The 15904-nt window shown below is 43.6% G+C and overlaps 1 protein-coding gene across 1 annotated transcript in view; it reads right to left on the reverse strand.

Annotated features, from left to right (window-relative positions):
• LOC126998314 (putative neural-cadherin 2) overlaps positions 1 to 15904 on the reverse strand; it is a 154397-nt gene that overhangs the window by 97114 nt on the left and 41379 nt on the right. Inside the window, exons 5-6 of the mRNA XM_050859800.1 lie at positions 11344 to 11481; positions 3430 to 4555 (exon numbers count right to left, since the gene is read on the reverse strand). Coding sequence (XP_050715757.1) covers positions 3430 to 4555; positions 11344 to 11481 — 1264 coding nt within the window. The remainder of the gene's footprint in view (positions 1 to 3429; positions 4556 to 11343; positions 11482 to 15904) is intronic.

Consider the following 15904-nt stretch of genomic DNA (forward strand, 5'->3'; position numbering starts at 1 on the left):
CTACTACTACTACTACTACTACTACTACTGCTACTACTATTACTACTACAACTACAAATAATAATCAGGTCCGTCACTTTAGTTTTCTTCCGTTATTCAACACACACTTACGCTCAATCGTCTCTAAAAGCCGAGTTAATTATTTCTCTCTCTAATTTTATCAACTTCCATAGATTAATAAAGTTAGTCTGCACATTTTTTTCCTTCTCTGCTTTCATCCTTTCACTAGTTTTCTCCTGTTTATTTATCCTCCCGTGTCTGTCCTCCCGTCTCTGTATGTTTGTTTGTTCGTCTGTCTATCCGTCAAGGTCTCTGTCACCCTGTCTTTCTTTCTGTCTATCTGTCCCTCTTTCCTCCTCATCTGCTATTTTTGTGTTCAACTTAATTTTCTTTCATTCAGTTTTCCTATTTATTCTTTTACCTTTTTTTCTTCGTCCCACACAATTTCCTTTCTATTTTTTCTCTGTCTTTCCCTCTTTCCTCCTCATCTAATTTTCTTTCATTCATTTCTCATATTTCTTTTTTTCCTTCTCTTTTTCGTGCCTCACATTTTCTCTCTCATTTATTCTCTGTCTGTCTCTCTTTCCTCTGTGTCTCTGTTTATTTTTGTTTTCAACCTTATCATCTTTTTCTTTTCCTTTTTTTCTTTGTCCTCACACAGTTTCTCTCATTTTTTTTCTCTATCTGTCCCCCATTCCTTTTTATCTGTTTATTTTTGTCATCAGTCTATTCATATTCCATCCATTTCTTTTACTTTTTTCTTTTCTTTTACTCTCCCGTCCCGCAAACTCTCCCTCTCTCATTCTTTTCTATTTGTTCCTCATTCCTCGTCATTTCTATTTATTTTTGTTTTCAGCCTATTTATTTTTCATCTATTTCTCTTACTTCTTTCTCTTCATTTACTCTTCCGTCTCACACACTTTCCCTCTCTTACTTTCTCCTTTTCCGTTTCATAAATTCCCCCAAAGTCAGTGAAGGCAAAGACACACACACGCAAAAAAAGTGTCGGGATTAATTAGTCGTGATTCTCCGAGGCTGAGGCGCCGGAAATGAGCACAGCGGCAAAGCGCCATCTGGCTTATTGATGAAGGAAAGAGAGGAAGGGGAAGCAGGTGACGGGAAGGGGATGAGGAGGAGGAGAAGGACGAGGATGGGGATGAGGATGAGGATGAGGAGGAAGGAGAAAGGGAAGGAAACAAATATGAGAAAGACGGGAAAGAGAAAAACGGAGGAGGATAACTAATGATAATTAAGAGAAAGAGAGGGGAGAAGAAAGATGAGGAGAGCACGAACAAGAGATGAAGAGGAAATGAATAGAGGAGGGTGGGATTGAGAATGATGATGAGGAAGAAGTGGAGGAGGAGGAGGAGGAGGAAACATGGAAACATGGAGATGCAGGCTACAGAAAGCCTATTGGCTCATTACGAGGTTGCCTGCTCTGGTGATTTAATCTGCTCGACAGTCACTTGGTGCCCGCAGAGCAGATGAAAGCACTTCATATTCAGTTTACTCCTGATGCAACGAAATGACAGCTGATTCGATTTTTAAAGGAGTTGATGGTATTCGGATTCATCCAATGACGGGTGACTCAGTTTGAGAAGAAACTCTTGCCAATGTCCGTATTGCATCGCCTTGCTTGAATTGGTAGACCGTTATTTCTAGTTCTTGTGTTGGTTTGTAATTCAGATAATTTAGAGTGATCGACGATACTGAACTTCTTCAGGTACTTGAAGACCTGAATTAAAGCTTCTCTTAAACATCTCTTTTCCAGTGAAAAAAAAAAAGTTTAGTTTCCCGAGTCGTTTTTCATACGGTCGAGCCCTTAACTTAAGACCGGAATCATTTTCGTAGCGCGTCGTTGAACATTTTCCAGTAATTCAATGTCCTTCCTGCAAATAGAACTGTACCGCATACACGAGGTGAGGCCTTACCATTGAATTATACAAGGATAACATTACTTCCGGCGTCTTGCAATTGAAGTTCCTCGCTCTAAATCCGACTATAGTGTTGCCTTTGTTACATGCTCTTTTACCGTGCTTTGGATGTTTCAGGCAACTGCTGATGGTGACCTCAAGATCGCATTCCTCCCGCACGACTTGCAGTGGCTGCCCACGCATATTGTATGAATGGTTATTATTTCTGAACCCACTGTGCATGACTTTACACTTGGCAACGCTGAATGACATTTGCCACTTTTCAGAGGAGGAGGAGGAGGAGGAGGAGGAGGAGGAGGAGAAGGAGGAGGAGGAGGAGGAAAAGGTAAAGGGAGATGAAAGACTAGGAAAACTGAGACATTATCATCACTAGTATTCACTACTACTACTACTACTACTACTGCTACTACTGCTACTACTACTACAACTACTAATTACTACTACTACTGACTACTACTACTACAATCATTATTATTATCATTGCTGTTATTGTTTTTGTTCATTTTGTTATCGTTCGTAGCTGATATAGTTAGTATTTGTAGTAGCAGAGTATCCGTAGTAGTAGTAGTAGTAGTAGTAGTAGTAGTAGTAGTAGTAGTAAGTAAATAAATACAGAGTCTATGTGCTAATATATTAATCCATCAATTAATTTCGACCGGCAATGGCAATCAAATCATCTCTAGTGACGGGGAAAGAAATGATTTTTGCGAGTTTACAATAGAGAAATCACTCACGCTCTAAACCTGTCTGTCTGTCTGTCCCTGAGTGTCAAGCCTGAGTTCAGAATTAATTATCTTTCAGCTTCCATTATTCCCCTTTCCATTTTTTATTCTCTTCTCTTTCCTTCCATCTCTCTCTCTCTCTCTCTCTCTTCGTCAAATGTTTTGCTTTAATTTCGTCGAGGCAACTAAACCTGGAAGTGCTCAAAGTACACCCATTAATTTATCCCTCATAATACTGAAAATAGGAACACACACACACACACACACACACACACACACACACACACACACACACGTAACATTCACGACATTTGCAAAAGTAATACGTAAGATGAAAGGCGTGATAAACTTCTGGTCATGTCAGTTGTCGAAGAGAGAGAGAGAGAGAGAGAGAGAGAGAGAGAGAGAGAGAGAGAGAGAGAGAGAGAGAGAGAGAGAGAGAGAGAGAGAGAGAGAGAGAGAGAGAGAGAGAGAGAGAGAGAGAGAAAGTACATTTCAAAACATTTATCGTCATTTGTAAACCAGCTACACTAACAACCAACACTACGTACTGCTATTACTACTACTACTTTGGCTTTTACTACTACTACTACTACTACTACTACTACTACTACTGCAACTACCTTTACCACCAATACAACCACTGCCACTATAAACATCACCACTAACTCCAGGAACACTACATCCACTGCAAGCATCACCACCACCACCCACATCACCATTGCTACCATAACCACTACATGTATTCCACCACCACCAGCTCCACCACTCACCTTCAGGCCCGTTCTCCAGCACCCTCCCGTAGGTGGTGGTGAGGGGGAAGTGCGGAGCGTTGTCGTTGATGTCCCTCACGTCTATCACCACCACCGTCTCCTCCACATGCACCGCCACCTCCCCGTCCTGCTCCGCCACGCACTTACTCCCACCACTGCTGCTTCCAAGTTCTTCTTCATCACCATCTTCATCCTCATCACCATCACCACCAGCAGGAGTTTCACCAGAGTCAACACGAGCCCTTCCACCTGTTTTGCCTTTCTCCGTGTCACCTCCACCTCCTTGCTCATCATCTTCACCTCCACTGTTACTATAGAAACGTCCCTCACATTTTTCGTTTCTATTTCCAAGTCTTTCTCCTCCTCCTCCTCCTCCTGCTGCTGCTCCTCCTCCTCCTCCTATTTCGCTTCCGCCTTCTGAATTGTGAGCTGTTCCTTCCATTACCCATGATTTTCCTACTCTTGCTTCTTCTCTTCCCTCGTCTTTTCCTCTTTTCTCTCTATTTCTGCTTTCTCCTCCTCTTCCTCCTCCTCCTCCTCCTCCTCCTCCCCCATCTCTTCCTCGTTGATCTGTGTTAAACTTTCCGTTAACAGAATGACTATTTCGGTTTTCCTCTCCGCCACTCTCTCCCGGGATCATCCTTTCTTCTTCTTCGTCTCTTTGACTTCCGTTTTCTTCGAACCTATGTCTCTTTTCTCTATTTCCTTGACTGTCCTCGTCGTTTTCCTCTGCGCCTTTCGGGTTCTTTCTGTCTTCTTCCTCATTTACTTTACTACTTTTCTTCCTCTTTTCCTCTTGATCTTTTGGGCGATTTTCATTTCTACTTTCAGGATTGTCTGCGCGTACTTGGAGACTTTGGGGCTGTTTTGGGAAGAAGTTTTGATAGTTGTTGTTTTTGCTGTTGCTGTTTTTGTTGTCGTTGATGATGTTGTTGCTTTCGTGGCTTCTCTTTACTTTCGTCCCTTCGTTCCTGCTTTCCTCCTCCTCCCCTTCCTCCTCCTCTTTCATCTTCGTCCTCTTTCCTTCCTCCTCTTGCCTCCTCTTCCTCCTCCGCACCTGGCCGTCCCTCACCTGTATCCTCACCCTCCACACACTCCTTCCCTCGGGCGGGTCTCTGTCCAACGCCTGCGGGGAAGGGAGAGACGAGGGGGATCATGAAAGGCTGGGCTTTGGTGTGTGAAAGGAATTGTGTAGAGAATGAAGAGCAGGGTTAAGGAATGGGAAGAAAAAAGAAAAAAAAAGATAAATAAAAGGAGTGGAGAGGGTAGAAAAGAAATTGACGGAAAAAAGGGAACAAAGAAGGAGAGGGGAAACTGTGTAAAAGGAAATGTAAAGAGAGGAAGGATTTGAAAGGAAGTTTTTTGATCTGGGGTTAAATGTTCATTCTATACTTTTCCAAACACTGAACACCCTTTCGAAAGCCCTAATTCTCCTTTTAAAATGACGAACACTACTGAATTCCTTACGATACCACCTTGCCTCCCTTTATGAGATCCAACCCTATTTTACCTTTATTCAGCACCCTTATTAATCAACATCACATTATCACATTTTATTATCCGTCCATTTTTTACACTTCATTCATGCCGAAACAGCAGCGAGAAAAGAGAATGATAGGAAACAGCAAAAGCATAAGAAAGCGAAAGAAACCAAAAGAAAAGAACGAAAAAAACAGCGAGAAAGAAAACCAACAGCAATAAAAAGAAAAAAAAAACATTAAGAAAAAACAATATAACAAACATCATCCACCTTTATTATTATGGGCGGGTCTCTTGTGGGTGCAAAGCGGCTCATCCAGACCACCGAACACTAAAATAAAGGATGACATGGAAAAAAAGAACTTAAAAAACAACAACAGCAAGAAAATATAAAGGAAAAAAAAGAAAGAGAAAAGGAAAAGAAATGAAAAAGAAAAATACCAATAGAAAATAAAATGAAAGGAAAAAAAAGAGGAAATAAATAAATGAATAAATAAATAAATATATACAGAATACAGTAAAATTAACTAACTGACCTACTAGCTAACTCTAATATTAACTATTAAACTTCAACTGCCTACCTGACTAACGATAATACAGCTGTTTGACTACCTACTAACTAACTAACTAACAAACAAACTAACTAACTAACTAACTAACAAACAATCAAACTAACTTACAAACAATCAAACTAACTAACAAACAAATCACCTATTGATCTAACATGAGAGTGAGGTAAGGTGGGGTTAGACTTACAGAAGCTGCCTTGTATAGAGGTACCGGCCTCTTCCAGACTCCTTATGTTCTTATGTTCTTATGTTCTCTCTCTCTCTCTCTCTCTCTCTCTCTCTCTCTCTCTCTCTCTCTCTCTCTCTCTCTCTCTCTCTCTCTCTCTCTCTCTCTCTCTCTCTCTCTCTCTCTCTCTCTCTCTCTCTGTCTCTTGATCTTGAACTTGATGAATAATGCGCAGGGCACCTGTACAGGTGCATAATATGCATATTTGGGTTGGATGCTGGGGTGAAAGGGAAGCCGAGTGTGCAGGGGAGGGAAGTGAATCAAGTGTAATTGTTAGTGGTGGTGTGTTGTGGTGACGAGTGAGTGTGTATTTATTTTCTGAACGAGTCTGTTGTACCGCAGTCTAAAATCTGTTGGGGAAGACTGTTATAGCCACGTTTGGTGCGTGGAAAGTATGAGTGTTTGTAGTATGCGTCAGTGTTTGTGTGATATGTTTGGTATTTTTGATTGTGTGTGTTACAAGTACGTTGACTGTTGCGTTGTGTATGTATGAATGTGGATCAATGTCAATGTGAGTGTTTGTGATCTTGTACATAAGTGTAAGTCTGTGTGCTGTATGTGAAGAGGTTCCATGTTTATCTGTTGTTTGATCCGTGTTGTGATGCCAGGCGTTCGAGTGTAATTGGTTGTAATAAACCTAGTCGCTTTGGTGTTGATTTGCTCTAACCGATCAATGTCTGTGAGTGTAAGAATCCCACACCGTGGAACAGTATTCTAGTGTTGGTCTCACAAGTGTGTTATATGATATGTGTTTTATGTCAGGCGTACAGCAATGTACATATCTTCTCAGGAACCCCACTGTTCGGTTAGCTGTGACACTTTTTTTTTTTTTTTTTTTTACGTGTCAGCCTTTAGCGCCGGTAGGCTTTCTTGAGGGGCCTGGATGGTAGTCGGCCCCAGCCCGTCAAGGCGCAGGCAAGTGTTTTATAGTGGCGCCATCTTTTCTTGGCTCATGCTGCCCCCCGGAACTCGTTCTTGATTCACTTGGACGGTTTCCTCTGGAGTCCGGGTTGATGGGTGGTCTTCAGGACAGCATGTTGGTAGTCTTAGGCCACTCGGCGGTGACTGAAAAATCCCAGGTGGTAGCGTGGGGATTCGAACCCACGTCGTCCACCACGCTGTGAATGTGGAGCCCGCACGCTAACCACTCAGCCACCGCCTACTGATATGGTACAATTATGTCAGTGTTGAGTTTTAAGTTAGCGGAGAGGTGGACACCGAGGTATTTGTGTATGTGCATAGATTCAAGTTTTGGATTATGAAGAGTGTAGGTGCGATGGATGGGGTTGTGTGCTCTAGTGAATCTTATAAATTTACATTTGTCTGGGCGGAAATGCATCTGCCAGGTGCGTTTCCACCGCTGAAGGGCGTCCAGGTCTTTTCGTAGTAGTTTGCAGTCGTCATTAGTCTTTACTGCTCTAAACAGTAAACTATCGTTAGTAAACAGTCTAGTGGAAGAATTAGATGTTGACAGCGGAAGATTGTTAATGTATAGGAGGAAAAGAAGAGGACCAAGAACAGTGCCTTGTGGGACATTTGAAGAAACAGTCACAGTGTCAGATAAAGATCCGTCAAGAAAAACACGTAGATTCAGAGACACGCCAGTCCTCGTCGACAGACCGACTTGGTCGGCTAGATTTCGATCGCCGATAGAGTCGGTCTGTCGGCATCCTGCTACGGGCCGCCTTTTGCACAGGCCCGTGCTCCCTCGTGCAGGGAAGGAGCCATCTTTTCCCTCTTAACGGGCCGTCTTCGGACAAGTGCCCATTCCCCTAGTGATACTAGGGGATAAATCTTAAAAAAAAACGTTGAGTCCTGCTAGTAAGAAATGCAGCGATCCAGTGAAGTAAAGGTGCTGAAATACCGTAGTATTTCAATTTTAGTGTCAGTCGTTTGTGCGGAACCTTGTCGAAGGCTTCGGCAAAATCTAAAACGATAGTAAACTTGTTTAATATCACGTCGGTCAAATAGCCTCGTTATATCATGTAGTAGTAGTAATGAGTTGCGATTCACATGAGCGTTTATGTCAAAAGCCGTGTTGTCATTCAGTAAGGATGTTGTTTGTATCAAGGTGATTCATTATGTGTTTCTGTATTATGTGTTCGAAAATTTTACATGGAATCGATGTTAGTGAGAAGGGGCGATAATTGGCTGGGACAGTCCGGTCACCTGCCTTAAATGAAGGATTCATGTTTGCCAAAAGCCAGTCAGAAGGTATTGATGTGGATGATAGGGATTGAGTGGAGATGGCCTGGAGGATGAGGGCAAGGGTTAAGGATGAAGGCGGAAATGAATGAAGTGGATTTACTACTCTCTCTCTCTCTCTCTCTCTCTCTCTCTCTCTCTCTCTCTCTCTCTCTCTCTCTCTCTCTCTCTCTCTCTCTCTCTCTCTCTCTCTCTCTCTCACAAGATTAAGTTACCTTCCACCCCTTCTAATCCTTCTTTCTTTGCTTCTCACTCCTCTCATTCCTCTACTAATCACTTCGTCTTACCTCCCGTCACGTTTATATTAGTCTCTCTCTCTCTCTCTCTCTCTCTCTCTCTTCAGTTTATCTCTCTTACCTTACTTCCTCTTCCTCCTCTTTCTCTAATTATCTTATTCACTTCTTTCTACTCTTCTTTGTTCTTCCTAATTTCCTACCTCTCCTCCCCTCCTTTCCTCTCTTCTTAATGTTTGATGTATTCTTTCTTTCTTTTCATTTCCTCTTTTATCTATTTTTATTTCCTCTCATTTCCTCCCTTAACTTTTATGTGTTCCTAGCTCCACCTCCTTTTATAATTAATTATCTCCCTTTCCTATTCTCCTCCCCTTATCCTCTTTCTTCTTTTTATTTATTTACTACCCACTCCTTTTCACTTCTCTCTCTTTTATTTATCTTTCTCCTCCCATTACTTATCCATTCTCTTCATTCTCTTCACCCTTCCTTTCCTTTCTTCCTCTCTTCCCCATTCACTTAACTTTCTTCTTACCATTTTTTTTCTTGTTTTGTTCCCTTCCCTTCTCTTTCTCTTCCCATTACTTATCCCTTCTCTTCATTCTCTTCACCCTCCCTTTCCTTTCTTCCTCTCTTCCCTATCCACTTCCATTCCTTTTTTTCATTTTCTTCCCTTCCTTTCTCTTTCTCCTCCCATTTCTTAGCCCTTCTCTTCATTCTCTTCACCCTTCCTTTCTCATTATCATTCACTTCGCCATCCACTTCCCTTCCTTCTTACTATTTTTTTCTTCTTATTTTGCTCCCTTCCCTCCTCCTCCCTTCGTTCCATTTCCTTCCTGCTTATCATTCCTCTCACCAAAGCTTCGTTTTTCAACTCGCCTCTGGTTTCCTCTTATCCCACATCTGCTTCCTTCTCCCTCCTTCCTCCCTTCCTTCTCTCACTCCTTCTTTCCCTCCGTTTCTCCCTCCCTCTCTTCTCTTTGTCTTGTTTTCCATCTGCCCAGCTCAGCCCAGCTCCTCTTGTTTTTTTTTGCTTACTCTTCTTCCTTCTTCCATTAGCTACCGGCTTTCCTAACTTCCTTCTTTGCACTATCTTCCTTTCTGTCTCTCCCCTCCCTTTTGTGTTTTTATCTTATTCTTTTCCTCTTCCTCTCCTGTTCTTTCGTTTCTTGTTTCTTCTACCTTCTCTTCCACCTTCCTTCTTCGTAACTTTAGCAGAATCCCTACCTCTCTCAGCCTCACCATTCCCCTTCTCTTCCCCCTTCCCCCTTTATGATCCTCCTTACTCTCTTCCATACGTCACTTCCCATTAATGCCTCAAAAACCCAATTTCTCCACCTATCAACTCGACACAATCTTCCAAACACCTATCCCCTATTCTTCGACAACACTCAGCTATCACCATCTTCAACACTAAACATCCTCGGCCTATCCTTAACTCAAAATCTCAACTGGATACTTCACATCTCCTCTCTAGCTAAATCAGCTTCCTCGAGGTTGGGCGTTCTGTATCGTCTCCGCCAGTTCTTCTCCCCCGCGCAGTTGCTATCCATATACAGGGGCCTTGTCCGCCCTCGGATGGAGTATGCATCTCACGTGTGGGGGGGCTCCACTCACACAGCTCTTCTTGACAGAGTGGAGTCTAAGGTTCTTCGTCTCATCAGCTCTCCTCCTCCTACTGATAGTCTTCTACCTCTTAAATTCCGTCGCGATGTTGTCTCTCTTTCTATCTTCTATCGATATTTTCACGCTGACTGCTCTTCTGAACTTGTTAACTGCATGCCTCCCCCCCTCCCGCGGCCCCGCTGCACACAACTTTCTACTCATGCTCATCCCTATACTGTCCACACCCCTTATGCAAGAGTTAACCACCATCTTCACTCTTTTATCCCTCACGCTGGTAAATTCTGGAACAATCTTCCTTCATCTGTATTTCCTCCTGCCTACGACTTGAACTCTTTCAAGAGAAGGGTGTCAGGACACCTCTCCTCCCGAAATTGACCTGTCTTTCGGCCACCTCTTATGATTCTTTTTTAGGAGCAGCGAGTAGCGGGCTTTTTTTTTTATTATTGTTTCCTTTTTTTTGTGCCCTTGAGCTGCCTCCTTTTTTTTAAAAAAAAAAAAAAAAAAAAAAAAAAAAAACGCCCTTTCAGACCCTTCTTTCCCCTTCCCTACCGCCCTCCCTCCTCCTCCTGTCCCTTGTATTTTCCTTCACCCTTCACTGCTCTACTCTTTCTCTGCGATCCATATACTTCTACTTTTTCCTTTCCTCCTATCCTTTCCCTTTTATCTCTTCCTCTTCATTCCGTCCATTGAACTACCCTCCTGCACGTTATCCTTCCCCCCTTCTTCCTCCCTTTCATTCCTTTCCCCTCTCCCACTCTTCCTTTTACTCTTCACCTTTCCTATCTAATCCCTCTCCTTCGTGTTGTCTATCTGCCCATTGCATTTTCTCCTCTCCCACTCTTTTACCTAGCCCATCTTCTCTTCCTCCCCCTTTACTTCACACGTTCCTCCATCTATCCTCCATTGTATTCCTTTCTACCCCTTTCCAGCAACCTTCAACCTACTCTCCTCTTTATTTTTCCAACAGAGAAGTCAGGTCAAGGCTGCCAAAAAAGATGATTAAAAAGCACACAATGGCGATGCTCCCACACACCCTTTCTTTCCCTTCCCTCACTCTCTTCTTTTTTTCCTTCCCTCCTTTTCTCATCTCCTTCCATAACCCCTCCTCCTTATCTTTCCTTTCTCCCCTCTTTCAATTACCTTCCCCTTACTCTCCTCTTACTCTCAAGCCCCTGTTCCCCATGCCTTCCTTCCCCTCTCACTCTCTTCTCCCTACTCTTCTACGCTTCCTCCAGTGCTCCTCTCCTTCCTCCAATGCTTCTCTCCTTCTACTTCCTTCCTTTCTCCCTATTCCTAACGACCTTCCCCTTCCTTTCCCCTTTCTCCCTATTCCTAACGACCTTCCCCTTCCTCTCCCCTTTCCTTATTATCCTCCTTTCTTCCTTCTATTTCTTACTCTCTCCACTCCTTTCCTCTAGTTTCCTCTTCTTCCTATTCCTTATAACCTTTCTCTTCATTCTTTACACTCCTTTCCTTTCTCCTTTCTTACTCACCTCCCTTCCCTACCATTCCGTCCTACTTCCTTTCTACTGTCTACTGCTGTTCAAACCCTTCGCTCCTTCCCCCTCCTTCTACTCACCCTCAGCTGATGCAGTGTGCCGCTGTGGGGGTCAACGCTGAAGTAGGCGTCGGCGGGGGACATGTCATCCACGCCGTCACCAGCCACACTAAACACCAACGTCCCGGCGTCACACTCGTCCCCGTCCACGGCCTCGACCTGGTGGTGGTGATGGTAGTGATTGTAGTGGTATTGGTGGGGGTGGGGGGGATGGGGGGGAATCTTTGTAGTGGGGGTGCAGGAGTTGATTTAAGGATGGTATTCTACGAAGCTTCCACCAGTCACATCAACTATTTCCAAAGGCCGAAAAGGAAAAAGAAAGTTTCGTTTAGTCGGCGCAACATCTGTGGTCATATGCCGAAGAGAGACCGAAGGGGAAGGAATTATAGAAGGGAACAGATTTCATGAGACGGGACACAACCCCCGATTAACACCTGGTACCCATTCACTGCTGGGTGGACAGGGGCGTAGGGTATCGGAAAAGCCGTCCAAATTTTTCCACTCCACCCGGGAAAGGCCGAAAAGGAGAGCAATCGCGTTCTAATGAGTGTTTTTATAGGTTCAGGGTACAACAGAATGATCAAACCTCCAGAAGGGTCATAAAACTACTCCTGCAAATTCCCAACACTCCTACGAAACCCAAGTCAGTTACGTGTGCTTGGGCGTCGAAATGTTTAAGAATATGACCCTAAGTGCGTTAGTGGCGGAGGTGCGGGTGTAGAAACGCTGATCTGGATGCTATAGTGGTGGTGGTGGTGGTTGGTGGGAGGGTGTGCGTGGGAGTGAGAGTTGGTGAGGGTAGTTGTGGTTAAAGGTGTTGTGTGAGTGTGGTGGGTGGGTGTTGGTGGTGGTGATGGTTGTGGAAGAGGTGGGGAAGGTGATGTGTGGGTGTGGTGAGTGGGTGTGGGTGGTGGTGATGGCTGTGGGCGAGGTGGAGGTGTTGTATGGGTGTGGTGAGGGGTTAGTGGTGGGGGTGGGATTTTGGTGTTGGTGTTGGTCAGCGTGCTGTTGCTATCTGGTGTCGTGTGGGTGTAAATTTTGGTGTGTATTTGAGGTGTTGGTGTGTTGGTGTCGGTGTTTGTGTTGTTGTTGTTGTTGATGGTGGTGGTGGTGGTGATAACAGTGTTGGTGATGTAGGATTTGCTCAGTTGTTGCAGTTGGCGGTAATGGTAGCAGTTGTTGTCATTACTGTTTTTGTTGTTGTTGTTGACACACACACACACACACACACAAGATAAAACTAAAAGACAACAGAAACACACAAAAGCACAAACCTAAAAAGAAAAAAAATGAAACACGCCGAATACTCATGGTTACTCTTACTGGGGTCATAAAGAGGCGCCCAAAAGAAAATCATAAGCAATAAAAGTAGTTTGTGTCAGTAGAGTAAAAAGAAAATGAGGGGTTAAAGTACTTCCACAATCCCCTCCAACAAGGGACTCGAGGGAAAAAAAAGAAAAAAAGTGGCGGTTTCATATTCCAGCATTCAAATGAAAAATGGATGGATCGACACATGCAAAACCGTAAATGGACACGAAAACACAAACAAACAACCCAATCAACGTAAAAGTGAGTGATTGAAGCGACATGTATCTACCTTTCTATCAGTCTTTTTATGTATATATGGACGGACGTATGAATCCATCTTTGCAATCGGAAATAAACATGTTACAAAAATAATCTGACACCTAATGATTCATCCATCGATATACATAGAGGGTAATGTAATTCCCTATTCGGAAAAGGAGATTTGAATGAAAGAAAAGCAGCGAAAATACAAAAAACAACAACGTGATTATAATGTAATATCCATCAAGCCGCCCATTCGTTGCTGCCTACCAATCTATGTTTACCCCTTTATATAACATTCTATCTCTACACCTGTCAGACTATCTATTTCGTGAGATTAATGACAAATGACAATAACTTTTGCATATCGAAAGTGAAATAAAAATAAAATGCATGCAGGAACCCGGACAGCAATGCACTTATGTAAAGAGATGTAAAAAAATACAGAATAATTTTACAGTGATAGTGTAAAGGTAATATTCATGATTAAATACAGAGGAAAACAAATTATTTTATATTAACTTCCTGCACTCTCTCATCGTCCATTTCAAAGCTTAGTATTTGTTTTGTCTTCTGGATGTGCATGTTCGTATCTACATAGTTACCAGACGAAACAATTCCTTTCCATATCATCCAGGAATCGTTAGGCTCCCGCAGTGTCTTTCGGCGTGGCTGAGTCTACTCCCATGAACTTGGTGGTGGTAGTGACTGCTCATACTGCTTGTTGGTCCCCGGGTAAAGGAAAATCCAATAAACGTCAAGGTTATTTTATTACAGAAATGCATACAGGTCATTAGGACAAACAAAACACACAAAAGACGTTGTTGAGTGTATATGCGTGTATGTGAATGTTGTGTAGTGTTGATGACATATAAGTGTTGGTATATGTGTGGAACAATATGTATAATGAAGCTATAGCAGGACGAGGACAGACAGTAGAAGATAAATAAGTAACAAGAAAAGCAAACAATGAGGACGCACAAAACACGGACGCGACAATAAAAACACTAACACGACGAAACAAGAGAGTCTGCGCTGTAGCACTCCATTTTCTGTTGTCACCGGGGAGAAGAGCACACGGCTATTTGTAGGGGTTACTGCTACACTCTCTCGCTTCGGGCACCATACTTTCTATGATACTGCAACCTTCTGCTATTGCGTCCATACTTTCCTTACCGGTGAGAGCGCTGAGGACTGGCGGAGGCATGGTTCTCCAGGGTGTTTGAGTGTCGTAAAATTCACTGCTCCATAACTAGGGCTTCTCCGTACTACTTGAAATACATGGGTTTAGTGAGCGATCCAGTAACGTCGTGATAGTCACGTGCCTCCCGGAGCTTGATCTGACCCCGGGATGGCCTGCTTTATGTCCGAAGTCCAGCCTACGAATAGTAGTGATGTAACTGGACTTCGGTATACACAATTGTACTGCTGAGAGTCAGAAGTGTCTACGTTCGAGCGATAAATTACCACAGTGTTCGTGATTAGCTGCTGGCATTCTGTAGTTTTTGCTCAGCTGCACTCGACCGGGAGTGTTCACTAATACGTCTTTTACATGCTCCGAGCAGTGACGGGTCGTAATATGGCGAGTCTTCAGCCGGTGAGTACACTCCCGCCAGCTTAACACCGGAACCCACGAACATTTCTACCAGTATTATGTTCTTTGCCTCCATTTCGACTTCGATTAAATACAGCGTTAATGCATATGTAACTAACATCATTACGCCACCTCTACACTGGCCTGTCTTTGCCTTATTCTATACGCTGAAACCTGACGCACTCATCTGATATGCGTCTTTCATCTCGAACAGCCACGCTACACGGTGCGCTAGTAAAGAATGCAGTGTGCTGGGATCTTATATTTTTTATTCCACTTATATTCACTGAACACATTTTCAGAGAATAATAATCTCTTTCATAGTGACTCAAACAACAGGGACAAGACCGATCGATCACACTTCCATCTTTCAGTGGGACACGAAACATATATTCCAACATTATCAGGTCTCTTGATACCCGCATGGTATTTTTGTGCTGAATTCCGTCCTCCACAAGAACAATAAGTTGTCGTTTCTTGCTGGTATTCTTTTGTTCCGTACGTTTATTCTCCCACGCTGAGGCATCAAAGTTTCATTGACATTCGGCTGTCTGCACCACTCTCTACACTTTCTCCTCCTCCATATCACCCGTTTCGATCAAAGTTTCAATGACATCCGGTTGTCTGCGCCACCCTCGTCCAGATCGCCCGGTTCGTCCTCCTCCTCCGCCAGTCCAATTCATCACCATATTCTTACGGCTTTCTTTAATACTGGTTGATTCTAGGAAAAACTGTTGTTGCTCTATTATCTTGAAAACCTCCTCCAACCTGCCGACAGCTGACTGACTTGCTGCTTTATGCCCTCCAACTGCCTAACTTCCTCTCTTAAAGCTCATATTTCCTGCCGCAAGACGTTATTACCAGAGTGCGTGTCATTGATAGATGTTGCTAGTGTTTCTTTAATTAGTCTTAACCTCTCCGAGCGCCAAGATCCTCACAGCCTCTGCACCATCGAGGTTTACAGTTTCTTGATGCAGTGTGTAAGGCAGGTTACCATCAGTTGAGGTGGTTTATGGAGTGGACTGACTGATTGACTGATTGATTGACTGATTGAGCTAAATATTCATGGAGCCGCAACTACTATATGGTGGAAGAGAGGCGTACAGGCGGGAAGAAATAACTCCATGTGATTGAACTTCCGAATGTGATCAGCTGAGTGAAGTGTGCGGGAGTTGAGGGAGTGGCATGACGGCGTAGAGGCGGGGAAAGGAGACTCAGGAGAGAGATTACGTTCCAACGGCTGAAATGCACATGCGCCAACACGGGTAAAGTCGGCCAAGGAGAATGGGGCACGTGGCCTTCAAGCTTCTGGCCATATTTCTCCTAAGTTCCCACTCCATTCCAGCCAACTCTTCTTACTGTTCTTTTCACCTCGCCTTCATGCATCTCGCACGCCAGTGGTGCCCTCGAGGAGCAGAA

This window comes from Eriocheir sinensis, chromosome 14 (assembly GCF_024679095.1).
Source record: "Eriocheir sinensis breed Jianghai 21 chromosome 14, ASM2467909v1, whole genome shotgun sequence".
In the NCBI taxonomy this organism is placed as follows: Eukaryota; Metazoa; Arthropoda; class Malacostraca; order Decapoda; family Varunidae; genus Eriocheir; species Eriocheir sinensis.